General features: G+C 39.9%; 1 protein-coding gene across 4 annotated transcripts in view; it reads right to left on the bottom strand.

Annotated features, from left to right (window-relative positions):
* Positions 1–27,927, bottom strand: part of csnk1g1 (casein kinase 1, gamma 1) — a 35,394-nt gene that overhangs the window by 4,685 nt on the left and 2,782 nt on the right. The window contains exons 2-13 of one of the 4 annotated variants that reach the window (XM_069672686.1): positions 22,296–22,726; positions 21,983–22,023; positions 20,730–20,799; positions 10,463–10,614; positions 8,075–8,309; positions 7,881–7,966; positions 7,313–7,397; positions 7,000–7,148; positions 6,811–6,918; positions 5,747–5,857; positions 3,389–3,495; positions 459–482 (exon numbers count right to left, since the gene is read on the bottom strand). In XM_069672686.1, the coding sequence (XP_069528787.1) occupies positions 459–482; positions 3,389–3,495; positions 5,747–5,857; positions 6,811–6,918; positions 7,000–7,148; positions 7,313–7,397; positions 7,881–7,966; positions 8,075–8,309; positions 10,463–10,614; positions 20,730–20,799; positions 21,983–22,023; positions 22,296–22,482 (1,355 nt within the window). In that variant the 5' untranslated portion in view covers positions 22,483–22,726. The remainder of the gene's footprint in view (positions 1–458; positions 483–3,388; positions 3,496–5,746; positions 5,858–6,810; positions 6,919–6,999; positions 7,149–7,312; positions 7,398–7,880; positions 7,967–8,074; positions 8,310–10,462; positions 10,615–20,729; positions 20,800–21,982; positions 22,024–22,295; positions 22,727–27,927) is intronic. The other 3 variants (XM_069672820.1, XM_069672750.1, XM_069672864.1) reach the window with 3 other exon arrangements.

Below are 27,927 nucleotides of genomic sequence, written 5' to 3' on the forward strand. Positions count from 1 at the left end.
GACAAGAAAAAAGCTGTGGACCGAGACATAGGACAGTGACTGGGTGCTCTCAGATTAATACTCAATAAGAAGAATGGTGCACCATGCAACAGGAGTTTAAGAATCTGAAGCCGAATTTGCTGCTAAAAAGAAGTGATTAATTTTATAAATAGATCCGAGGGCTACAAAAATAGATTTTGTTTACATTTTAGCAGATGTTTTATCAGGGCAGAAAAAATAAACAAGGAAAACTAAGTTTATCTTTACTTATCTGTCACTTATCAGTATCGGGAAGTAGTGAGCAGAAACGGCAGAATCTTGAGTTAACAAAGTAAACAATGTTCTCAGAGGTATTTGGCACTATTGTACCAGAGAGAGTCTAGGTAAAAATTTGTTAACAACAACTCCAGCGCGCCCAGCCTAGGCCGGTCCACTCCCTGTCCCATGAGTCTGATGTAGACTAGCAGAGAGGGACTCACCACAGGTTGAGCATTTTCACGCAGCTACAGAAGAAGAGAGAGGGAAGAGTGTAAAGAGAAAAGTAAGAGAGATTAATACAGCAAGACCAAGATGATGGGACGGGGCACATGCCACACGAACATGCACACAAACACACACGGGACGCAGGTGGACATGGAGAGGGAGAGTTTAAAGAGAAAAAGTCACATGACTACTCTGCAAATACCTCGTCTGCTGCCTAAAAACTAAAATCAATGGCTCATATGATTGTTTCTTTTTTCGATTATCACTCAACACCAGGCTCTGAATGCATGTCCCCATCTGGACGAAGGTTGGCAGACCTTGAAAACACCATGAAAATGATCAAAAATGGACTTGACCCACATTTTAAGAATACATTTATCTAAAACTTAATCGGTTGCGAAACACCTGTAGCTCTGTCCAATCAAAAGCAATAAGCTATGTAACCAGGAAGTCAATGCAGCATCGTAAACTGATATTGAACTGGTGCAAATTATAGTTTTATGAGGCCCCTACACTGTATGCAGAATATTATAATACATAATTGTTATTTATATGTACTCACTGTATTTGGACAATAAAAGTATTTGTTTTAGAGATAGAACTTACTAACATGCAGAAGTACTTCTAAGAGAAGCTATTTAGTAGTTTAGATATCAGAGCAGGTTTTGTACCTTTTAGATTCATTGTTTGATCTTTGTAAAGTATTTAAAATTCTCCCAGTGTCCCAAGTGGAAGTTCAGTTTGCCAGTTATTTCAGGCTTTATGGTGTAAATATAAAACTACAACTCATCTTTAAGCAAACACAATCTGATGGTGCAGCCCTTTTTATTTTATGACATGTAGCCTAAATCAACAGTTCAGGAACAATGATGTCTTAAGTAGGCTACATTGAAACTAAGGAGCTTTATTAGCTGGTGCAACTGGCTGCAAGACTCTGTTGTTCTTTCCCTGAGTTTTATTTATTGTGTTTTATAAAACAGACAATGTTGTCAATGGACCAAACTGTACGTGATTGCATCACTGATAGAAAAGCATATAATCAACTTTGTTCTCTACAGACTGAACATTTTTTGCATAATGTTTAAAGCTCCTGTAGGGAGTTTTTCGCTGGTTATGAAACAGACTGAAATTAATTCTGATTACTTTATATGACCTACAAAAGCAAACCAGACCGTCAGCGACAAGATTGATCATTTCAGGCCTGAAACTGCTGGCGGGGGTAGGTGTCAGACCAAGCGATTAACCGCACGCGGTTTACATTTTGCAGGGTAAAAATTTAAAGTGAGTCATACATGTGACTATTAAAGAAAGCAGGATGAGATTTTCTGTTAAAAACCACCAGTTAAGCACGTACAGGGGAATTTTTTTTTAAGAGATAAGAGGTACAGCTTTGTCCACAGGGGGCGACAAAATCAACACAAACTGAAAGTTCCTCACAGCAGCTTTAATAACCTGAAGCCAAAATTCAGCCCATGAACGTTAATTAAAAGCCAAAAGCGCCAAATATACACGTGGTGTTAATTCACCAAGGCCAAAAATAATTAAATGATGATAGATAAATTATTTCCATTCATTACTGCACGTTCTTCAATCAGAACTTGTCTGATGAGGTTTCAAAGAGACTGGCTGAAACACAGCGATCATCATATCAAACATTTGTGTGAATGGAGACGACAGGAGGCCTGTCATCTGGGCAGAAATAGAAACGAGCACGATTTAGGAGAATAAACCTCGAGGATTCATGAGGAGACAAGAGAAAGGGAGTCATTTCTTTAAGGGGACTGATGGAGAGATATTAAATCCCTGCAGTAAGTATTAAAATAACTCTGGGAGAGCCAAACTGAAGATAAGTACTTTATAGACATTTGATGTCAAGATATACAAGATGTGTTAAAGTACATTAAAGTGTATACAGTGATATCCTGTACTGCTTTTTAATTGTAGAAACATTTTAATTGAACAGACAGGAGATCACACTTATCACAATATTTTGCATCTGAACATTTTCATCATATGCTTAACCATATCTGCTAGCAGAGGATAACTGGTTGTAAATGCACTATTTAGCTCTTGCTAAGTAGTAAAGCTGACTGGAGCCACATCCCAACCAGTCTTGGAAAGTTTTCATCCTATGTTCCTGTCTCTCCTCTAATCAGACAATAATCAGCCTCTCTGTTACCTGTAATATCCAACCGCCTCAAATTTCAACTGCAAAGCACTCATTTCCTCCATTAATATATACAGCTTTTTTCCTGTGAGTTGTGTGTCTCAGGGGAGCTCCACTCAGTTCTTCTCCGTCAGCTGAACCATGTGACGTTCAGCCAACAGTGCAGATTTTGCACAGTGGGCAGCCAGCCATGCAGCGTGGCTTCTGAACACCAGCACCAATAGCTGTTTAGCTGCTGCAAGTAGCTCTTAGATAAACTGCAGCCAGAGCTAAACAGCAGTTAGCACGTTTGTTAGCAGGTGACGTTATGTGTGTAATCTTTGTATGTGTGCCTAAGTTACCACATGTGATATTAACTAGCTTCTACATCAATACATTATATTGGTTGATCATTAGCGGGGTATTTGTTTAAGACGGTCTGGCTGCTCGGGAAGGGAAGTGACGTCTCGACTGCTCACGCTTCAGGTATGAGAAGTGGAATTAGCTCCAACTGACAACTTAATTTGCTCTGGCTTTTGTCTCATCTTTCTTATTAAATCTAATTGAGAGAAGAGCATAGAGACAGGCAGCAGTAAAGATCAAAAACCCACACAGTCAGACAGAAGAGGGGCAGGAGCAGGATGACAGCTGGGGGTGGGGGCTGTCACAATTATACAGCGTAGCATAAAGTGGCGAGAGAGACAGAGAGAGGGAGAGCGGGAAAGAGAGGAAGCGACAGATGGACATGGAGGATCGGTGTGGCGGGTGTGTGACACATACTTGGCCTCGTCGACCACTTCCACCTCTGCCTGAGCTGTAATCGGAGCGTTGGAATGAGCTGCCAGCGGATCGTCTGCATTCAGCTCCCCGTTGGTCGAGCTGACCACCTGTGGCACAGACGGGTGTTACTTTTAAAAAAAAGACGTTGGACAGATTAAATATGAAACACAAGTCCTGCTGTGATGGAGAGCTTCTCTGGATTAAAATTAGAGCACAAATGTTGTTTTTCCTATTTCATTGTGGAAACATGTTTCACTGGAGCACAGAACAACAACACATAAAAACACAACAAGTGAATAACATTCATTTCATATTAGTAATTATATAAAGAATGCCTCATTAATATAGTTTGTTGCCTGCTTTTGTTATCACTTTGATATTTTTCCAGAAAACTTTAAATAACTTTTAGTAGCAAACGGCAAAAAAATAGATGGTGGAGGTTAAAGACATAAAATGTTTAAAAAACTGTCTAAAACTTTTCTATCTGCAGGGAGGCTAACGGGACTGCTAATCTAATCAACTAATTTCATGCCTCTTAAAATTTGCAGCCCATTTTCAGGATTGGATAAAACTGTTATATATATAAACCCATTTAAAATCAGAAAAAGACACAGATGAGGAATCAGACACCAAACAAACAGAGACATGGCCTCCACAGACACATTTCAATTGTTCTATTAACCTGTAGGAAAAAACGTCATTATAATTATTGAAGAAAAGTGTGTTTGCAAAGGTGTATACAGTGTACATCTCAGCCACAATTCACTTCTATTCATGTTGAAACAGTGCAGAAAAATCTCCGTTAGATTAAGTTACTGGTTGAAGGTAACACCTTTGCTTATATTCAAATCATTGCATCTACCTCTACATCCTTTCCAACGTAATCTGTGTGCTAACTGGCACCAAGCAAATCACAACTGTGTGTGGGTTCAACGCTGTCATAATTGAGCTTAATAAAATACTTTTCTATGAAGTGATGTTAATGAAAGACAATCGTTTTCTTTGACCTACAGTAACATTTTGGTATTGTCTTCTTCATTATCAGCTTTTTCTACATAATGTTCTCAACAGTGTTGGTGTCTTTAACTGGGTCATAACAGCTCAGGAAAACTACTTCCAAATACAATATTCTCATAATGCAAAGAAAACGTTCATGTTCATGTTTAAACAACAGAATATTTGCTGCTGTCTTCCTAACTTAACAGTTTTAACTTAGGAAGAGTTCAGGGGTCAACATTTGGTGGAATAACTTGGTTTTTCATTACAGCTTTCATGCGTCTTGGCATGCTCTCCATCAGTCTTTCACACTGCTGTTGAGTGACGTTAGGCCACGTTTGGAACAAAAATTCAAGCAGCTCGGCTTTGTTCGATGTCTTGTGACCATCCATCTTCTTATTTTGTTTTCAGATTTGGAAGGGTCTCTTATTTTTTTCCGGAGCTGTAACATTAAACAATTTCACGTCCATGTACAAGAAGGACATAAAATAGTTATTATTTGGATGAAATACTGAATATTCACCTGGCAGATTTAAAAATGCACTGTTACAACATAACATTCTATTTATGCGTACACTGTACTAACCTGTGCAAACAGAGCTCCTCACAGACAGGGACAATATCGGGGTAATGGCAAGTAGTCAAAATTACACCAGGATGTGCCTTTAAGCATAATGACCCTTTAAGACTTAAGAGCATGCACTTAGCTGGCTAAGCCAGGTCACCCAGCCATGCAAGAGGCTTCTTGATCTTTCAAGGAATGTCCAGGCACCATGAAAAGTCGCAGGACCTGAGATCAAAATGCCACAACCCGGGCTTCTGTTTAAAGAGCTCAAATCACATTTTCACCATCTGGGGTGGGTGGCTCCAGATGTCATGCATATGGTGGTGCAGAAAAATAACATTTCCCAGCCAGGGGTAAAGGGTTCGGGTCAGGGGTATGGGTGTAGATCTGTCTCACACACAAGGCCTGGTTAAATGGCTGACATATACTATCTACTCCTAATACTAGTACTAATTACATTCATGCTGTTTTATGTAGATAGATAAAAAATGTTTATCGGGTTGACAGTGCAAATTTGCCTCTCCTGTATGATTTTACATGTAAAGTAGAATATAATGCATACTGAAGTAATATCTTAAAGTGTCTATAAATAGTCTTAAATTTTGATTAGAAATGCTGAATCGCTTTTTTAAATGCCAAACTTTAAAATCTGGTTAAAAAGTGATTTACTGAGTATGATGCATCTGAGTAAGCTTTAATCTTGAACAATATTTATTCTAGATTTTATCCTATGAGACAGATCTGACTCCATAGAGATTGATTGGGGGCTGCTGGGTGATCAGGTGAGGGGTGTATACCTGCACTGAGCCCCCATGCCTGTCCGATGCCAGGTGGGAGGTCAGATAGGAGGAGTTTGCTTGTCGTGTGGGCTGCACCTCCCATGCTCCTCGTCGATCTGACACCGCTGTCTGCTCAGGTAGTCGGGGGCGTCGGTGATGGGAGTGGAAGAGGGGTTGAGGGTGTGATGGGTAGGGGGGTGGGGATGGGGGAGTGATGGAATAATTGCGTTAGGAAAGATGGGTAAATTGGGTGTGTGCGAGGCCAGGTAACATGCAAAGCAGCATGAGAAATGGAGAAGGAAAAAAAATGTAACTAAATAAAAGAGTAAATCAAAATCAAAGCAAGGCTTCAGCCAGAGAACTAAACCAGGAAGTAATGAGACTAAAGCCAAACGGAGGAAAGCTCTTACATCTCAGACTTTGGCCTCAATCTCATTGCACTTAAATCAGAAATACATTAAATCTAATTATTGCACAGGCTTTAAACCCTTTTAAATATTTTTAATGAAACAAGCTGCCCGTTTTAGAAGTAGTAATCAAAGCAGATGTGCTTTAATGAACACTTTGCAGAGGACATTGTGCAATTCACTGAAAAAGTGACTTTAATTAACTTGACTGTTTCTATTCTTATATATCGAGACATAAACGGGACAATTATTTGCACCACAGCTCTTAAACCTGCATCAGAGGCAGAAACACTCACCTGTTTTGATAAAAAATCAAGAAATTATAATTTTACTGCACACTTCTTTGTCCCGAACAGAGAGATCATTGAGATGAATAGTTTTTAATCAATCTTTTTGCAAATATCCAAATGCTTAACACTCATACAGTAAATCCTGTGAGAAAAAAATGTTGTCATACAAGCTTTGAAAGTCTACATGCACATTAACGGTGTCTGGTGACGGTAATGAGATTCTGATGTTTGGAGAATCTTGTTGGATTGAGATATTTTATAATTTTCCCTGTTTGCAGGTCAGGTTAAAGGTCATCCTGAGGCTAACTCTTTTCATCACAGGGGTTATACTCGAAGTTGTGACAGTTCCCTTGTTTATCTTTTAGAAAAACGAAACCTGGCTTACCTGATTTCTAATCGGTTGGTGCTGTGAGGGCCGGTCTCTGTGAGGATGGCTCTCTCTCGTGACAGCAGATGCACCCGAGTCTATATGGACAGACCCCACTGGTGTGGGCTGATGGGGATAAAAGTCAGTTAAATGCTTGCTAAAAATACTCACTGACTTATCTGTTAATAGCCTATGTGCATTACTTACTATTTGTCTGCCAACCCAGTCGTAGGTGTAGTCAAAGGTGTATCCTTTCCGCTCAAACAGTTCGGTGAACAGAGTCCTCAGATATTCATAGTCGGGCTTTTCAAAGAAGTCCAACCGTCTCACATATCGCAGGTACGTGGCCATCTCCTCTGAATTCATAAAAGGGGAAAAGAAAGAATGGTTATAACTTTATTTTACTTATTTGGCTTTTGCCTTTATTAGATAGGACAGCTGAAGAGAGACAGGAAATGTGTGGAGTAGAGAGTGGGGGATGACATGCTCCAAATGAGTAACAGAACCATCATCGGCGTACCTGGGAAGTTCTCACAGAGGACCTCGATGGGGGTGTTTCGTTTTGTGTCTCCGATCTTCTGGTATCGTTCTTTCAACGTGTCCGCCTGCAGGAGAATAAAAACAGAAAGATAAGTACCTATGAACATTTATACTAAAGAGTTTAATCAGACTTATATCAAAGCAAATTCTTAACATTTTCTTTGTTTTCTAAAAACAGACAAATGAAAAGAACATCTTAAATCCTGACTGAAGTCTAATGGATTAAACCAAGTGAGGATTGATTTAGATCTTGATTTAGAAGACCTTTTTATAAAAACAAAAACACAGAGGACTAAACTATTCATATTTAGATTCTCTTACATGTTATATTACTGAATTTGGACTTAAATGCAAAAAAACAAAAACTCTCAACACATTCTAAAATTGTTCATAAATAACTCAGACGAAACCTGATAATCTTATTGTAATTTAAAGGTCTCACACTGTCATTACATCACATCAGCTCCCAGATGTGCTATGTGTTTCTTAATGAGGATCAAACTGATTTTTGGCACAGACTTTGGAGCATTTCCACGCACTCAGCATACCTTTAGTCCTTGCCAAGGGAGACTCCCACGAAGGAAATACATGAACATGTGGCCCAAGGCCTCCAGGTCATCTCGCCGGCTTTGCTCTATATGAATAGATATAGTTATATTTCACTTCGAGAACACAGTGCCAAACCACCTTCATTTAGAACACTTAAGAGCACCACGTTACCAAAGCAATGAATCGATCTTACCTTTGCCTAAATGTGTATTGATGGACATATAGCGGGCGGTGCCAGTTAAGCTCTTATGCTCCCTGTAGGGAATGTGTTTTTTGGTCTCAGGGTCGATGTACTCTTTAGCCAGGCCAAAGTCAATGATGTGGATTATGTGCTCCTTTTTATTCCCTTGCCGTCCGATGAGGAAGTTTTCAGGTTTTACATCTCTATAGATGAGGTTTTTAGAGTGCACGTATTCCATTCGAGAGATCTGGTGAGAAAGAAAACAGCAGAAAAGTACAGGTGAACAAACATCAGGACGGATCTAATCACCAACCAGGTTAGAAAGTCAGCGAAACGGGAATCAAGACATCAAACTTATTCAATGTCATTTTGAGTTGAAGTTCACTGCAGCAATATGCCGGAGAGCACTGAAAGAGACTTGTAATACATAACTTCCTGACACAATTAAAGAACCGTTCCACTGATTTCACACCCAAAGATCAGTTATGATACGGTTAGCACTGTGCAGCGTTATATAGTGTCTTCTGTAGCTCTGGAGGGAGCCCTGTAGGGTCTGACATAATTACTCAAGTAACATAATCTGGAATATTTCAGATGGGATTACAAACTCAAACAGAAGCCCTGGAACTGAGGACGTCTGGTTTGGAAGACGTGGGCTTCATACACCCTAAAAGTGAGGATCAATGTTCTGAAGTTTTAATCTGAACCCTTATATAAATGTCTTAAAGCTTTAGGGATAGGTCTGGCTGCAAGTCAAACACATGTAGTATTTTAACCTGATTAATCATAATGAAATAATGTATGCTGATTAAGCAAATCTGTTAACTGATTCATTAATTGTTTCATCACTCCACTCTTCAGCTACCATAGTGGTCTTTCACTGTAACCAGTTAAAATACTCTGTGGGTGTGCACCCAGATTTTTAGGCCACTGAGTGGGATGCAAAACCATCCTGCAGGGACTACAAAAGCACCAGCGATTAGGACCAGAGCAGCAACGTGCTTATGGATTAGATATCTTAACCAAGTGCTCTTTGTGGCAACGATACAAGAAGAGATTTATAATAGACAAGAATACAGCTGAGACACAGGAAAATGGTTGAGGTGGTGTGAGTAATAAGATCCGTTACATGGGCTTGTGTTTGAGGGATTCTGATCCCCTGAAACACTTCTTTCTTCATCAGACCAAAAAGAGGAGCTTGAGTAGGAGTACAAGCTCGCAGCGCTCATTGTGGGATCACTCATTTGTGCCAGGAAATAAAGCGGGAGACCTGCATGACAAATACAGAGCAGAGATTGGCTGTGGCGCAGGCCTTTCCGATCTGCATTCTGCAACAATCGTCTGATGTGCTGGTTTATAGGTTTCCTTACAAATTAGCAGAGGCTATCTGCATTACAAGAGCGAGGCAGATTTTTGTGCTGATGAAATGAAATGTTAGAAATTTTGAGATGTCTGAGGCGCCTACAAGACTGGGTCAGACCCCCCTCTGTGCTGCTCACACTTAATGAGATTCAGTAATGGCTTTGCTCTCTTTGACAGCTTCCAGCCAACCTGACTCTGACCATTAATATGTGTACAGGGACAGATTGGTAATTTGCAGGCTGGGTTACAGGAGGCTTGGCACTGGTATCTTGCCTTTCCACCTGCTCTGTGGGCGTACGGTCAGCAGGCAGGATTTTTGGTGCATTCAGCCCAACAAAATAGACACATATTTTATTTACACAAACAGCTTTATAAGTAAATAATTCAAAATAACTGGTTTTGCACTTGGCCTTCAGGGACATATGTTGCCAAAACTATCCGAAAATCTGTTTGGTGCCTTGATCCACCTCAGGCCGTATGCAACTACCTTATCTGTGGGATGTAAAAACTGACAAGTCGACACTCGAGGAGGTTTTTATCATGTTAACTCTGAGATCACGCTGGAAAAACAACAACTTTTGTGTATTCGGTGGACAGAACACCGTCTGCACCCTCCCCACTCTTCAACATTTTCCTCCGTGCACAGACGTAACGGTCCCGGATTTGTTTCCATTTAGTTTTGCAGGTTTCCATGACTTCAGCTTTTTTGACAGGCAGGTTTGTCGCTGTGCAGTGGCAATAACACAGTACTAATCTGGATAATTGAGGACTTGGTTTATTGGTTTATATTAAGTTTTAGGCTTCTATTTTCAAAGTTCCTCTGTCTGTTTCACATTAAAACCCGTCCAGTGATTTAGGGGGCAGAAGTCTTTCAAATCCTGCAAGGCTTTTATTGTGAAACATCTTCAGGAAGTGTGTGTGTGTGTTAGATAATCCTGTTTGTTGTTCGGCTGTTGCACTAATGTTTTATCAGTCAGAAGAGGTGAGTTGAAGGTATTTTAAAACAATTTAATGAGTCATATAAAGCTCTGAACTCACCAGCTGAATTGCTATCATTAAGACGGTCTTCAGTGAAAAGGTCCTGTCACATAGGTCGAAGAGATCCTCTAGACTCGGGCCCAGCAGCTCCAGAACCATGGCGTTGTACTTCCCACAAGGCCCAAAGTAAAACACCTGGGGCACGCCTTCAGCTGAAACACAAGAAGAAGAAATTAGACGTATAATAGACAGAAATCAAAGGCCGGTCAATGCACCCTGCACTTAAATAACCCTGAGTCTTTATTGTTAAATTATGTGTTTTCAGGTTAATAAAAAGGCCTTTAAGAAAGTTGTTTATAGCTTAGATAGCAAACTGTAAGAGAAAAAGCAAACAGTCAGTCAGTATATACTATGGGGAATTCAGAGAGCTTGGGTGCCAAATGTGTTTATTATTCCCGTCTCCCCTGACTAATGATAATTCTAGGTTGAGCCCAAGGTAAACCATAAGAGGCCTCTAAGTGTGCAGATAGGAGGAGGGGCACCGCAAGGTTACCGAGGACAGAGCAGAGAAAGCTGCTAGGTAAACATTAACCCTTAAGTGATACAACACAGCGCCTGGAAAGAAAACTGTGTCACTCCTGTTCTGCAGGCTGGAAATGAATCTTTTCACCGCCTCATATCACATCCTCCCAACTGAATCATATCCTCTCTGCTCTGCTCACTCTAATTGCTCTGAAATCCCTTCCATCTGTCACCTTGGCTCTTATTTTACTCCCTGTGACAGTGTAGTTTTGTGCCGTGTGTGCCCATGGTAATTTAACGGTTATAATGGCAGGGCTGGTGCTCTGACCCTTGTACTCCTTCCTATGGGTTGTAGCTGAGACTTAACACTCCTAGTAGTGTTAAACTTTTCAAGTGTTTGAGATTAACGGCATAAATTTTTTATGTAAATTGAGAATTTAAACTTTTTTCCTAAAGTTTTTAATGACTGAAAAAGCACCCAAAAGGAATTTCTAAATTAGAGACAAAAGCCTCATCCTGCACACACAGTAAGAAATGCATCATGTGTTTCAGGTTTTATAAATATACAACTGTCATCCATTAATAATCATCTGTATCAGGTGATATCTGTGTTCTTTGCTGAGCTCCTGACCACATCCTGAACTTCAGTTTCAAAGAACAGGAAATCAGGTCAAACTGTTAATTGCCTCGAGAAAGCATGATTCGAAGTTTGCCCCCGCTCACTGCTCGTCAGAATCCCATTAAAAAGGTCCCCTCAAGAAACTTCAAAGAAATGCCGGCGCTCCAATCATACAGACCTGGCTTTTTCAAACTCTGCTCAGTCCTCAAAACTATTATAATTGCATAGAAGTTAAAAAAAGGAAAGGCATGTCCTGATTGCTTTTCATGTCCCCGATTCTAAAGACAGTCTTTTAAAATCGAGTATCTGCTGATCTGCCAGAAAACTGTATGGGAGAAAAGATTACCACACAGCAGCTTTGATAGGCTAGCTTTTACAGATGGAGACCAGCTTTATAGATTTTAAAGCACATTTGTAGGTGCATCCATATGTTGAGTATACCTATGTGTATTGACATATGAACACTGTGACTGTGGCTGGATACATGATGCACACACTGCACTTTAACTCTAATTTATTTTTGTTTATCTTATATTCCTACTACATTTATGTGTCTTAGAGTTTATGCTTAAAGTTGTAATCTTGAAGATTTCAATTTAATTCTCTTTGGCAGCACCCATGGTGATAACCGGTAATTGCGGGAGCACACTTCCCAGATATCCAGACAGTGTTGCATGTGTGACGTCCACGGTTGGCTCCGGTTGTAACTCTTATCTGTATCTGTAGTCACGGATCTTTTCTTTGTTTGTTCAGCCATAGTAGATTACAGTTTACTCGCAACACTTGCAGAGACCGGAAAAGCAGCCGCTTAGCTCTAGCCTACCCTCTCTGGCAGATCAACCACTGCCAAGTCGCACCCAACACCCAGCATTGTGTTACCTCGCTGATGGATAGTGACTTAACATTTAAGTCACTATCACATAGACATTTATTTAAATGAAAATCTTCAAAATTACATCTTTAGGTGTCTTTATTTCTATCTTTATCACATGGTCTTGCGGTACAATCTTTGCATTTCACTGCCCATCTGTATGAGCATGTGACAAATAAAAATCCAGTAGGAAGAAGGGAACATTAGCATGAATTAAGGGTCATGTTTAACTTGGAAAATGAAAGTCCAATATTTACTTTCATTCAAGCTTTGTTTTTGTCTCCACCCTTAGGAAATAATCTGTTAGATGCTCTACTTTATTCATCAGGAAGTCGATTGAGTCAGTCGATCAGTAGGGTACAGACGATGCATCAGAGCTTTTTACTGAAAACAGCTGGCTGCTGAGCTACTAACTATGTTATTAGAAGTGGTGAGAGAGAACCAAAACAGTTAAGTTGCTGACAGAAAAAACTAAACAATGACCTTAATTTGCACACACAGGTCAAAATGTTAAACAGGCTTGCTTGCTCAGTTCATTCATGTTTTTGCCAGGAGGAAGGATACAGCTTTAAGAAATGACTTGCACAATAAAGTCAAGTGAGAAGTCTAAATTGCCATCATAAACGGATTATTGTGCTCATGGAAAATAAGCAGCCACTGATTATCAGGAATCCCGATGTCCTGTGTGATCATTTTCATATTGAATATGTTGCTAAAGACATCTGATTTGCCAGCTGGGTAATGGGAAATACACTGCAGCATGAAAGGTGGCGCGATGCTGTCAGCTAGCATATGGGCATGTAGGAGTCATGCCGAGCTCCATCCTGTGTTTCTGGACACCATTATGCAGTTCTGTGGGTTGCTAATTGTACCATAGGAATGAGTGCCTTGAAACCACGGGTGCCTGTGGGAGGCCTTAAAATGTGTCAGATTGGAGATGTGCTGTAAATAAGTGGATAAACGGTTGTTCAATTGAAAACAAGGTTTGTTTGAGCTTTTGACTAGCAAAGAGATCGCAGAACCATCATTATCTACAGAGAAACAGTCCTCATAAGAGACTGAATCTGTGTGTCCTGAACAGCAGAGTTTACCCTAATTGTACAGGGAGACTTTGATAGAAGCTTCCAATTTTCTAGGTACCACTTTTGACTTCTCTCCTCCAATTTTCTCAAAAATAATGAGAGCAATGGCTGGGTGTAGTGCTGACTTGGTCTTGAGAACATTTCTACATTGTTGCAAGCTAGTGAACTGCATGTAGCGTGGACAAAAAAGAGACGGCAGTTTCAACAAAACATCCACAATCACAGTATGCATTAGAGAGTGAATGAGCAGAACAAACGGGATTTAAAGCATGCCTGATATCCTGCAGGTACCATGCTACTAAAAGCTGCTGACTGTAAACCATTTGAAGACGGACCTCCCATGGGCAGCTGCAAGAGATTGTTTTTAACATGGTCCTGTTTAAGTCTGTCTAAAATATATATTATAATAGCTACAGTCTTGATTCTTATGTAGCTGAAAGCTAACTGGGAATCTACACCAACACTGTAGCGTCAGACAAACGTGCGTGACACGTAAGCGTCACAGCATCTATTTTGCAATCTACACCGCCTGCAATTCACACCAATAGGGGTGGCAGTGACGCCAAAAAGTGTGCAGTCTGCCGGAAACAGTAAAAGAAGACAACTTTGTAACTGACTTATTTCTTAATTGTGCATAAATTCTGTATTTATGTAGGATGTAGAAGTCACATGAGAATGAATTAATAGGATTGACCCAGATGCTGAGGAAATGTACAGATGAATTGCTCTTTCAGATTAATGTTGCCTGCTCATCTAGCCCATCAATAACTTCAATAGGAAACTAAAATCTGAAATCAAATTGAAATCAAAAGTAAAAGATCACATCGTTGAACGTGGATTCCTTGTTTGTGGGCATGTATTAACATAGCAGTCCATCGACGTGCAGCAGCAGGGAGAAATAGACGCGACATGTAAAACAAACAGATCAGCAGAAAATGATACACATATACGCCTGCCTCCTGTGCACGCGGCTGGTGGAGATTGCAGCATTGAATAACACTGGAGTGGTTCTGTCAAAAATACGCTTCAAATACGTCGTCTGTATAGACTCGCTCTTGCTTGTCATCATGTTTAAAATGCACAGGGGCCCGCGATCAGGCCGTGCGATTTATTGTTTGCTTAATCCTTGTTAAATTGATCCAAAAACAAATTCATATAGCTAGTGCACAACTTAAAAAACTAATCTAACTTTAAGTTGTCTACTGTTACAGAATATGAAACTTTATAGATGGGTCAATTGTACGTTTTAACATCTGATTCTGCTAAATAAACACATTCTAGGGATATTAAGCATTGGAAGATACTCCGATAAATTAAAATTACAATGTAGACAAAGTCATTTGGATTGCAGAGTCCAAAGGGTTAAATCATTTTTGAGTTGCAGCATTTAATCCATGTGGTGAATGATGTCTTCCCAAATCCTGCTCACACTGTACAAACTGACACTCCCTTCTCCACAGACATAAGAGTACACAAATGAGCCGTTCATTTCATAGTTAGTGTAACTGACATGCAGTTGCATCAGAATATACTGGATATATAACAAGCTTTTATCATAACCTGGAACAGCTAGTCCGTAATAAGAAAGACTTTCAGAGTTGTATCAGTTCTGTCTGTCATTGAATGAAACAGGCCGTCTTCTGTACAAAGGATTAAAAAAGACATTTTCCTCTGTATTACTGTAATCTAATAGAAGTGCTGGCTGCAGTCCTTTACAACAAAAGGGAACAAGATGAATGTGATGAATGGATATGAGCCCGACTGAAAGACACTCTCCTAAATCTCCCGGTCTGCACACGACCGCCTGTGTGTGTGTGGCTTTTCAATCCGCTCTCAGGGACGTGATCTTTCTCTGGACTCTGTGATGAGACCTCTCCTGAGGTTGGATGTATATCTTAACCATCTGGCAGTACTTGTTCTGCTATTAATAATGTATCTATCACAGTGACAAAGAGGGTCATAGAAATTGACTCAAAGTCTATTATCATCCGTCATTCAATACAGTGAAAACTATCCTTAACTTACTGCCAACGCTACACATCCTCACATAGACGAGGCTCACAGCAACACTACAGAAAGCTTAAAACACACAATTTCTTCACGATGTCAGCATGCCTGTTTTTTGCTAAATAAAGAAGGAAAACATGTCTGCCTCAGAAATTAACTCGAGATCAGTGCGTGGTGCATATTTGTGTGGAGTTTGCATGTTCTCCTCGTGCCTGTGTGGGTTTCCTCCCACAGTCAGACAAAGACATGCAGGTGAGGTGAATTCGTGACTCTTAATTGACTGTGGGTGTGAGACTGGATGTGTGTGTCTTTCTAACTATACATTTGTGTGTGTGTGCGTGCCGGCCATGCGAAAAGACCGGTCACCTGTCCAGGGTGCATCCTGAGCTGAAGCGCATTGTAAAATTATGACAGGTGTTTTACTGCAAAATAAAGGGATGGAAGTGAAGGTGTGGAATAAGGAGAGATCTGCACTCAGAATGTTTTATGTCTCCGGTGGAAAACGGCCAGCTCCCCCCTCACATCAAGTTTTGTGCTCTGTGCTGATCCACTTCTGATTGCACGATAGCTACAGCCTGTGATTGGTGGCTCAAATTAAAGTTCTGACATATTTGCTGGCTAGCCTCAGTTCAGCGTTTCTTGCCTGCCGTTCTGATGCACTACTGATTGTCAATCTGGTCATTTGCTGATCACTTATCTGAGGACTGTGCAATTTTCATTCACATACTTTGAATTACAGAGCTGCAGAACCTACCAAGCAATTGGATTTTTATTATTTCAACATCAATAGGAGGGAGGGCCCAATTAATTGAAACACAATAGATTGCATTACGACACATGCAATATCCAAAACGCAGAAGTTGCAATTTTTTGGATAAAAAAGTAAAATGTGTGAAAAACAACAAACAGCATTGTAGTTAGGGCGGTCACGGTAATCAGTTTCTCTAACAGCAGTGAAACACTAACGTTGCTGGAGTGCGTCCCCCAGACGGTAAAAAATCCTCAACATGGGTGAAACGTGAGTTCATTAACCACTTTTAAGTTTGTGTCCTTAGTTGCTGAAATGAAAGCCGTGGAGAGTCTAGTTGTTGTTGTTGTAGCGGCCTTAACAAGCACGTTGCGAGACTGCACACGAGCTCGCCTGCGCCGACGGTTGAAACAGTGGTGCTCTGACAGAAACAAGTTTGTTGTTCATAATGTATCGTTCTGTATGGGAAAGATGAGGTTTTCCCTGAGACGCATGGATAGTGAGTTCACTGCATCCCTTTAGATTTTAATGCTTTAAAAACGCAGGACGCATACCGAGCAACATCACTAGATCTATGATATTTTAAAAAAACAGGAGATGATGGTCACTGGGTCAACCCCGCGGTTAGTGTGACATAACCGTGCCAGCCCTAATTGTAGTGAAGTCCTGTGGAGCTGCAGAGCTGCCCTGACCTACAAATCTTTTTTACACAGATGTATAAAAACAACAACAAATGTTACATTATTGTAATTTGTATACGTTTTCAGTGAAAATTAAAATGATCGTTCAAACTGATCCTTAATAACATATCATGTCAGTCCTAGGATTAACTATACATTCTTATTTGCAAAAATGCAATAAAACTGTCCAGTAAAACTGTGTCTAATTAGCTTTAAGGCTTGTATCAGGTGAAAAGAAGTCAACATTTATAATTATACTGTAACTGTGGTGCAGAAACAACCATTGTATGCAGGGAGACAGCAACAGAAACATGGTGGTTTGTCTCTCATTTCCACGTGTCCGAGCGTGTCTGAGGGGATTTTTGAATATTAAAGACTTAAAGAATAAATTCCTTTCTTGTGTGCCCATGAAACTCTGCGTGACACAGGCAAATTACATTTCAATGTGAATGTACATGTTTCAGAATTAACAGCATGACCTCAACTGTATGTAATACATAAACAAAAGCGTCACTGACTGTGGTGATTTATCATGTTTCACACGGAAAGACGCACAAGCGTTTATTTATTTATTTTTTAAACCTCTTCTTTAAAAACTGCAGGGTCGTAAAATTGTTTAAAGTCTACTAAAACACAACTCTGTCCATTCTCACCATGATTTTGTTTCTTACTTGAGCAAAACTGAGTAATGCGGTTCTAAACAATGACGATGTCTTTGCATTAGTGGGAACAGATCCCCAGGATGAGCCCTCTGGCCTCTCTTTTACATGTTTGTAAAATCTGGTGAGCTGTGTCACTGTGGGAAATGTTTACTCCATGGGATTGCGATGGTCACAGAGCTGGTGTACTGTTTCATGAGGAGGTCTGGCTGACGATGCCTCCAACAGCTCAACAGCGTCCACCCACCCTTGAACAAACCCTCTTGATCTCCATAACTGTCTCGCCCTCTGCACAATAATGCCTCACGGTCTGCTGTCTCGTAAAACTAAAGCAGCAATCCTACTCTTATTGACCGCACCAACAAATACTCTCACATAGTATCTGGAAGGAGATGCTTAAGTCCTAATTGAATCATACTCATTAATATCCGGTGACAGTTGGTTATGCACCAGATACGACACCTGATTGAGCATCTGAGTCAAACCACATTAATTCATAAAGACGCTGTCGCACAGACACTGTGACAACCACATTGGCTGCGAGGAATGTGGCACAGCTCACAGCCAAGAAGAAATGAGGTCACGTTATCCCATCTGGAGGAGAGGACAGAGGCAGGTTAGCTCTAAGAGAGGCAGACCCACTCTCTAAATATTTAATGAGTTTCCGCACAGTTGGCCTTTTCCAGCCCCTGCCTTTGCAAAACAATAGCCATTATATTCCCAGTCTGGTTATCATATATGCATGTGAGGCTCCAAAAAGCACATCAAGGACCATACATCATAAAAACGCTGCTTTTATTTTCATGCAAAACTGTAACTGAGAGCACTCCTAACTGTAAACTGCAGTTTTACTGTTTTGTATGAAAAAATATAGAATATATAAATACACAAGCAGCAGGATCAAACTGATCTCTTGTCTCACTCGCTCCAGTAGAATGTATGCATGATCATTTAGACCATTTGACCAGAAGAGCAACCAAATACTATAAAAAAGATTTTTCTATTGTCCATTGTTTCCAGCGTTCCCACCCATTTCCTCTACGACCGTGACTAAAAAAGTTTGCCCTTAATATATTCCTCTGTTGTAGTCATTTTATCCTCACAAGATTCCTGTCAGCGGTCGCAGTAGCAGGGATGCGTCAGCAGACCTTGACTAAGCTTTTACGACAAACCGAGAAATTCTCAAGGGAGCGGAGTCAAGGAAAGAGAAATCAAGAGGCATCTATTATTGTATCCTCTTTCGTTTAGAACACGGAGTAATGAAGTGTAACAGGGCACGATTTCTAGAACACATCTGGGAAAGACAAATACAGTTGTATCACGATTGTTGACATCACTATTCAACACCAAGGGCCAGACGGTGCGGGGGAGAAACTGTTGCCATTGTGTGTGAAGAAAGGTAAAATAAAAACTGTGATCAAATATATACCATAACAGGTCAGGTATCAGGAAACACTGGGTGAAGGGTGAAATGCAGATTGAAGTAATTTGTGCTCGACTAACTGAAGACACAAAGAACCGATCACACAAACTAATAATAAAAGGGCCACTGGAAACAAACTACTTTTGCACTAAAATAAAAAGCGATCATCAATGCTGAAATTAAAGTTATTAGAAATCTGCTGTTAAACAAAATCATGATACCTTTAAGGCTAATGTCCTACACTGTTCCTCAGAGTTTATGTATGAGTTGACTGGACGACTTCCACACAAGCTGATTGGCTGTTGAAACAGGTGACGCTCCTTACGTTCATGCAACACTATCAGCCTGCATGTGTAAAGCCAAGACGGACCAATTCCCACTGCTGCTACTTCTTTCCACAACGTTCAACACCGGTTTCATCTCATTGTGGATCTTTGATCTAAACTGGGCTTAAGTTAAGTCCTTTGACACACGCAGCAACACGACCATGTACAAGCTTGCTTCATACTGGAGATTTAAACAGCCCTGTGGGCAAATTGAAATGCATTTTCCCCGGTCAGAAAAAAACAGCACACTACAAGACTTAAAATGTGTATTTGCTTAATGTGACTATGATGAATATTTGTACTATGGGATGGAGCAATGAGCATGTGTGATGTGAAAGCAGTAATCATAACGGTACACCAACAGAGAACCATCACTGAAGTCTGCAAACTCTGCAGAGCATCTTTCGAGTCATTGTCTTGACTTTCCAGCCGACAACTCTATCGGTTTTGTCCTCTCTATCTCTCTGCTCTCTTCTGCATTGTTAACTACCAGAATAAGCAGCTGTTCTTTAATGACAATGCTCTAAAAACCTTCCCAAACGTCCCAACTACGGTGCACAAGGTGAAGTAGAAATACTAAAGACAGACTTTTAGTTCCTAGCTTACTTTCTGGGTCCCCTGCTTAGTTGTAGTTGATGGAAACAGTTTTGCATTATGAAGTATTGCATTATACTCCAGCTGGATGTGAAAATGAGCAACGGTTTGTTAAGAAGTAAAACATGTCAATTCATGAAGTTGATAATATGTTTGTGGTTACAGCTTTATGCAATCAAGGGAGCTTGGTCTTTAGATAAAAGGAGAGTTTTTAACGTCAATTAATCACCTCTGTTTTAAGAGCCACTTTGCAGACTCACACTGAATAACACTATTTATGTTTAGATTATGAGCTCAATCAGAACTGGACACGTGTGGGAAGTCTACAGTGAGCAGGACACCACTGAGACAGCAGACACAGCACTGAACATAAGTTACATCCTCAAACACAGCCTGCGACACTTCCTGCATGTTCTGCCTAGATAACAACAAGGAAGTCTTTACAGCAGAGCAGCAGAAAGGTCAGCAGTTGCATCTGTTCTGTGGGTGTGCATAAGAAGCTTCATGTCAACACCTTCATATTGAATTGCACCCCTGGTAAGTCTAGTGTCCGGCAAGGTCACGGTTTAACACGCTCTCTATGCACGTAGGCGCTCACACACTCATGTCCACAAAGTCCTGGAGATTAAATTAAGTTGCTGACGCGGATAATATAAACTCAGTGGAGTAATCACTTGTTGTGGAAATGATGCAATCTCCTGCGCTGATCTTAGTTCCAAAACAGTCAAATCATTGTCATGCGTTCACAAGAAAACATCACGAGGAGTGTCAAAAAATAACAAGTCTGTGACCTTACCTGTAGTTCCCAGTGTTTTGTAGAACCGGTACTCTAAATGCAACTGCGGTGCCCTCGACTTTACTGGTTCCTGCACAGTGGACACATCATAAACAACAGTCACTTTAAGATAACAACCTCACATCCGTAATTAAATGTATATTATAAATCAAATGCGTCTAAAAAACAATGAATGGATTTAAAAAGACATGAAATGTCTTTTCTATATTCTCCTCGTTGCCTGTGAAGTAAGGATTTTTTGATGACTCATCGTGTACTTAAGGGCAGATACTTACATGCCATCTGATGAGATGTAATTACAGGATTTGGGATGAACCAGGAAAAACCCTCCCATCATGTAACACTAGTAGATCTACCAAACTAAGTGGCGTGCCAATTTCCAAAAACAACACACAGCTCTTTCTTCTGCAAAAAGCTTGAGTAAAGTAAATGATGTGCAGATCAATGTTTGATTAAAATGTGCACCTAATCTTTGTCCACCTCTCAAAGACAGAATTAGATTAACTACCATCACTTTCGCAGGGTTATACTTCAGCATCTTCTAAACTCAAGCTTGCACCTTTCCCATCATGCAGCCTTTACCCAAACTTCATATTAGAGTAGGGAAGATGTTTAATCCCATAAAAAAAGACATTTGTAAATTTTTGGATTGCTTAACTGTGCCCCAAAATCCTTCAGCATCCTACTACATTACTGATGTTTTGGAACGCAAACACTCATTTTTTGTTAAAGGTCATATAAAACCACCAGATCAGTGTCAGAACATAATACAGACCATGCAGTAGTGTGAGCAGCTGAATACTGCCTGGTAAATGTATTAGTACTATAATGTAGCTACTGTTCTTACTGCTCTCTAGTGAACAATAATAAAAGGCATGAGTCAGGAGTCATGATTTCCAGTCCGGCAGCTGCTGGAAGGACACACCTAATGTAGCCCAGCATCTACACCTCATCACATCACTGTCTTAGACCACAACAGTCCAATGCTGCCACACTAGAAGCAGCCGAGAGTCAGATTGCTCATGCCTGAGAGTCTTACTAACATTAAAGAATGATCTAACAATATTGACATTACCAGAAACAAATACTCACTCTTTCCAAAATACAGATTTTATTAATTGTTCTATACCTACATATCAATACTGATTAAAAATGGCGGCATCTCTTTATGCATTAGACCAATTTTATTTTGAAAATTATTCTTATATGTGCAGAGGAGAGGAATCAAACAAAGGAAGAAAGTGTGTACTTACCAGTTTAATAGCTACATACTCGTTCGTGTAGAGATTTTTACCTGAAATAAGATAGAAAAATGAAAAGCATAAATAAGACGGCATTTAAAAGTAAACCACTTATGAATTTAGGATAAAAATGATTATGTAGGTGAAGACAAGATTTTGTATTCATATTTTCCCAAACTATGCAGTCTAATATAATACCTATGCAAAGATGAAGAGAGGCTACCGACAGAACCATTATGACCTGCTATAAAAGCCTCCAAACTCTCCTTGACAGTCATTCTGTTCTGTCTTAAACTAATTGATACAAGATTTATACTCAACTTACCAAGCTTCAATTCACCAAAGTTTCCACAGCCAATCTTCTTGCCCACACGGAAGTTCGGCCCCACCATGAGAACCCCGGAGGAGCTGGAGGAGCCGGATGGCCGTGACGAGTGTCCGCTGCGGCTTCCCTGGGACACTTTAGTGGCCCTGGCCGGCCGCTCGCCATATTTGTCTCTCTGTTGATCCATGGTGAGAGCAGCACAGGTCAGCGGGCGCCCGGATTGATGTACAAGAAGGCCTCTTGGGCCGGGCCCCCCACAGCCACAGCCCTGGTCACTGGGAGCGCCTGGATGGCACAGCCACTCTCATGAGACAAAACGTGGTACAGCAAACCGACACTGCTCCCTGTCCTCACCCTTTCACCTCTAACTGTTGTTCACCAGGCTGATTTCCGGCCTTAACATTTGTCACAGGAAGGTGAAGGTGGAGGACCTGTAAACACAGAATAAAGAGAAAAGACTTTAACTTTCCACAGAGAGCAGCACATGAAACATGCGAGTGTGGTTCTAAGGAGCTGTCCCTCTCTAATAAAGTACACTCAGATAAATGTTGGCTGACGTTCGCTGATTTCACAAAAGAAAGAAAGTGAACAAATATCTACGTAGCTCTCACAAGCATAAAGAACAATTTCAATCACATCAAGACAAACACATCATGGCATTTATTTGGATTCACTTGAAAGCTTCTGTGATTACCATTTTTGAATTTATAATGAAAACACATTACTACTGGCTCATGAAAGCACCGGCATTGCACACATTGTAAATGTCAATTTAAAGTAGTTTTAGCCACTTTAAATCTTTTAAAACATGCCTTACTGCCTTTTAGAATTAAATAGAAGCAACACAGTTGAGTAAAATAAGGCAGAAATTTGACTCCAGTTGCGCTTTGATACACAGTAATGTACATGATGTGGCCTGGTAGAGAGCAAAGGCAAGCGTAAGGCAGATATGTAATCGTCTAAGTTTTAATATAATGCAAAGCAGGCGTAGGAAAAGTGGAAATAAGAGCAGCAAATCCCATCAGGGTACAACTGGGGGGGCGAGTCAGTGATTCATGTTAGGGTGGCTACATTGCCCTTTGTCCTCTAATTTTAAGAACCGAAAAAAGGCTCCATTTGGTAAAAATAACTCAACATTTTTACTTTACCAGTAGATAAACTGGCTAAGCTGAAGTCATAAACGCTTTAAATCACTGTTTACAAGTGAGAGATACTACAGGAGGACAGGACCAGCCTACTATAACAGCACTGCTGAGGAGATAGTCATCACAGTGGTCACAGACAACACAGAAACCAGTTTGAGAATCAACACAAATCTTAAGTCATAGTTTGTTGTGATCATGGAGGCATCTAAGATTCTCCGACACCCACGGCTATCGCCCGGCAGACAATATCAGCAGGGAATATTATGTAAACAATTATATAAAGCTGTGTCTGCTCGCAAGGACAACGTAGTTTAACGAGATGGACGTCAAGAGCTCAGTAAAAAAAAATTGGTTCAACCTCCCCCCCACATTAAAAGGCATGAGGGCAGTTTGGTGTATGATTCAGCCATCACTTAGGCATATGATGTTTATCATCTGCAGGCCTCTCTGGGGACTTCCTATTCTGTTACTCATCCTCAGCCATACATTGACTGAAGCTGCAAACACAATGCTGCCTGTAAATTACACAGGTAACCACTTCTATTGACACATCAATAATATACATTTTAAAAACATTGCTTTTCATAAAAAAAACTACTTTTTTCAAAAATAAAAAAACAACAGCTGCTAATGTTTTGATTTGAACGCTGTAATTCCTGAGCATGGAAAGGCTGCTGCTGAAAAGTATGTGTGTGTGGGCTTCCGGATGACTCATGCTCAGTATTGCCTGCACAGATCTCAGCATCAAAGACAGCTAGTTTGCTCTCAAGGGCAACTGTGCACTGTTGCTATTACATAAAGCAGGAGCAGAACAACACGGCTATAAAACAGGTTTGCGGCAAAAGACCAATGGTGAGCTGTAACAGTTTCCATTGTGCATAATCATTTGTAGGCCACTGTAACAAGGTGCGCACCAGTGTTAGGATTAGCTCAGCCAGGTGTTCCTCCTCGTGAAGACAAAACTCCTTGGTGATAGAAGTATAATAAACACAATAATAAACACATTTACCAGACGTCTATCACTGTTTCCTGGTCACCCTGAACACATCACTGCTGAACTAGAGAATTATACCTGCCCTCGAAACACTGCTAACCAGAGCTTTGAACTTTGTTAAGTCCTAATTTTTACTACAATATAAAGTAACTGTTAAGATCTAATAAGGAATATAATTAGGGATGCACTGATGCAGATAATAATCCAATACTGAAACAAATAGCTTGATCGGATAAAGGGGGTGATCTATTCAATTTAGTCATATGTTGACGTCTACACGCATTCATATTAGTTTGGTGTTGTTGCGCTATATTATGATCAGGGCATTGTACATTTGCAAAAAGTTTTATAGATAAGCAGAATTTTATTCTGGCAATTTCGCAAGCTTTTATTCTACATTGGCTCCACTTCACTAAGCTTTATATTTATATATATATTTATAATAATAATTTATATTACTTCTTTGTCTATCAGATGTTCTATGGGAAGGTACTCATTATTTCTGCTCTCACTCCCAATGATCGTTTGCTGTAAATGTAAATGTAAGTTATTTAAAACCTGGGTTAAATTGGTGTATTATCATTGTCGTGTGTGAGAGTGGACATTTATTTCTTTTCATTTAGAACTATAAATAATAAGTGGGGATGTGTATTGGGCCTGCGTGTGTGTTCCTGGGTAGGCGTGTAGCTCGTAAATGTAAGTGTACTCATTATGTTACACAGACACTGAGAGCACGTATGTAAAGAAACCCTGTGATTGTTTGTTACTCTGCTACTTGTTTGTTCATGAATTGTTTTCACATTTGTGCATGTTTAAGAATCTTATCTATTGTATCTTGATTTTTTTATGCTTACTGCTTTTTTATACCTACAGTAGTTTTTATAGTGTACTTGACTTGCTTGTATGGCTGCTCGTCTTTGGTTGCTTTATGTTCTAACAAGTTGCACTTTTGCCCAAGGCAAACTTCCCCACTGGGACAATAAAGTATATCTAGGCTAATGTAATTTCTTGTTATTTTTCTTATACAAAGCACAGTATGTTGGATTTGGTTATTTATAAAATGTGCAGGGTTGGTTTGTAATGCTATTAAGCACATCCTCTCTCCTTGTCACAGGGATTTCCATGAGGTGGCAATAATAGCATGTAGGCGGTCAGCAGACACTGTGTTGTTACACTGTTGTTCAGTTGTTTTTTTCTGCCCATGTGCTTTTTATTTCCACAGTAATGTTGTGAAATTGTCTTTATATTAAAAGCTTATTTTGTTTTTTTCCAACACGCCAGGCAACTTCTGTGTTCTCCTTGTTTCAGATTAGTTTGTCTTTAAGCTTTACTTGAGAGGTGGCTCACTTTAAATTCAGGGAGGTATTTACTGATGTGGAATTGATAAATAACACGACTGTGTATCAGAGAAAATCACTCTGTATACGTTGTGAACTCAAAAGAAAGTAGTCAGGGGGTTTTTTTTAACACTAAACTAAACGTGCATTTTCTCTGCCTGATTTATGCATTTGTCACATGCTTACTTGTAAGATTACCACAGCCACTTTGTATCTGAAACATGTTGAGACATGCCCGACCTGAGGATTAGGATGGAAAAATAAAAGTGGGACAAGTAAGAACTTAAAATCAGAGTACATAAGGAAGCAAAACTACACTTTATGAAGGGCAGCAAAACATGCGCAGCCTTTAATTACAGAGGTGTAACACACTGTGCGCTGTAATGAGCCCCTAGATATCATTTATGTACTTATGCACCGTTTCCTCTGGTTATTCATACATATATTTAATGTGTTGTGCGTGCTCATTCATAATTACATGTTAATATAAAGAAAAAGGGCTTAACTAAGAGGAAGTGATACAGTCAAAGTCATCCTATGAGGACTTGGATACTGTAACATCTACATTTGCGGATGCAATGCAATGTAATATAAAAAGGTGCAGTTTTAGAAGGTGTTCCTACAGTTTGCAAAAGACACTAGGGAGCAATTAAATGAAATATCATATTACACTGACGTCTAAGCCTGTGTAGATTACCATCAGTCTATCGCTTCATTAATAAAGTGAAGAACAAATTAAAGCACTCTTCACTGGACTGTTACTGTGGTCGACACAGACAGGCTTTCTCAGCGTTGATGAAATGTGGGGAATCCCCGGCCTTTATCCCAGTGAAGGTGCCATGTCTGATAAATGACGATACGTTTGAGGAAACACCCTTTGGCACCCTATAAAAGTTATATAGTTTTTCAGAAGGAGCAGATATGAAAGGGTTTTATAAACTCAAATCCTATTTGAGATTAAGCCTTTTCTTGTGTCAGGAATGGCAAACAAATATTAAGTAAATGTTGGTTTAGCCTGGCTGGCTTAAAACTTGTTCTGGAAATATCGCATCAAGCCCTCATCCTGTTTGGTAAAATGTGTGCAGAATTTTAAGAACATTTCCACACTCATGTGCAATTCACTAACAATCAGTCCTAAATGAGAATTTATCCTCAATTGCCATCTGATCCTCTCCAGTCAAGAGAAATACAACATTTTGGCTGATGATCATGTAGGAGAAATGCTGAGGAAGCGTTGTGTTGTTGCTGCTGTGTCCATTTTGAATGTCAAAGTCTCAAAGTGGATACTTTTGTGTGGGACAGGAGAACATTAAGTGGTCAAAGTGTTGTGCATGTTTTAAGTCAGCACAGCCTACTGTTTGATGTAGTTGCACAGTGGCATTTAATTTGACGCTTGCTTGGCCTGTATGAGCGCTTACTGATTATTAACATTATGTGTATTCATTGGCCAATTAACCTATTTAACAATAAATACATACATGTTTCACATTTTAAACAGAGATACTTCATTATGGCAAATCATTATCAAGGTTATGATGGTCAATATTTTGGTGATTGATCATTTTAGCTCAAGCTAAAAGAGTGTTTCTGGGGCTAGGTGAGCAGACTACATACTACAGTAACAGTAGATGGCACTGCCATCAAAAGTGAAAATATTTTAACTTTTTTCTGTCCTGCAAAACAACCTTTAGTGGAGGTGCTACATGGTTCCTCACACAAGGTGAAAACATCGCCAATCTGAACGACAAGAAGCTAATAATTCATCATTCGGGATTCTGTCGAACTATTTGTGTTTTTTCCCAAGCCATCCCGTAGATGTCTGTTTGTTGTATACCCTCTGCCTTAGTCCAAGTTATTTATGTTTGAAGTACGTTTTATGGATAATCCTGAGTTCTTAATTGTTTCAAACCAAAATTGTAATGGATGATAATATTTCATTATTTCCCCAATCCCTATTCCATATAATAAGCTACACACCACTATCTCAATAAACAACTGCATATTTTGAAGAATCGTCATGTGGGTCATTTTGTTCAATTGAAGCGGCCTCTCTGTACCATAAGGCTACCTCAGTGCTTAACACTTTGAAATGAAGCTTATTCTGCGTGAAAAGTAAAATGTTTCATATTACTGATGGTGCTCACAATGCTGCTATA

Source organism: Semicossyphus pulcher, unplaced genomic scaffold (assembly GCF_022749685.1).
Source record: "Semicossyphus pulcher isolate SPU_LCO1_2020_fin unplaced genomic scaffold, fSemPul1.0.p SCAF_1, whole genome shotgun sequence".
Classification (NCBI taxonomy): domain Eukaryota; kingdom Metazoa; phylum Chordata; class Actinopteri; order Labriformes; family Labridae; genus Semicossyphus; species Semicossyphus pulcher.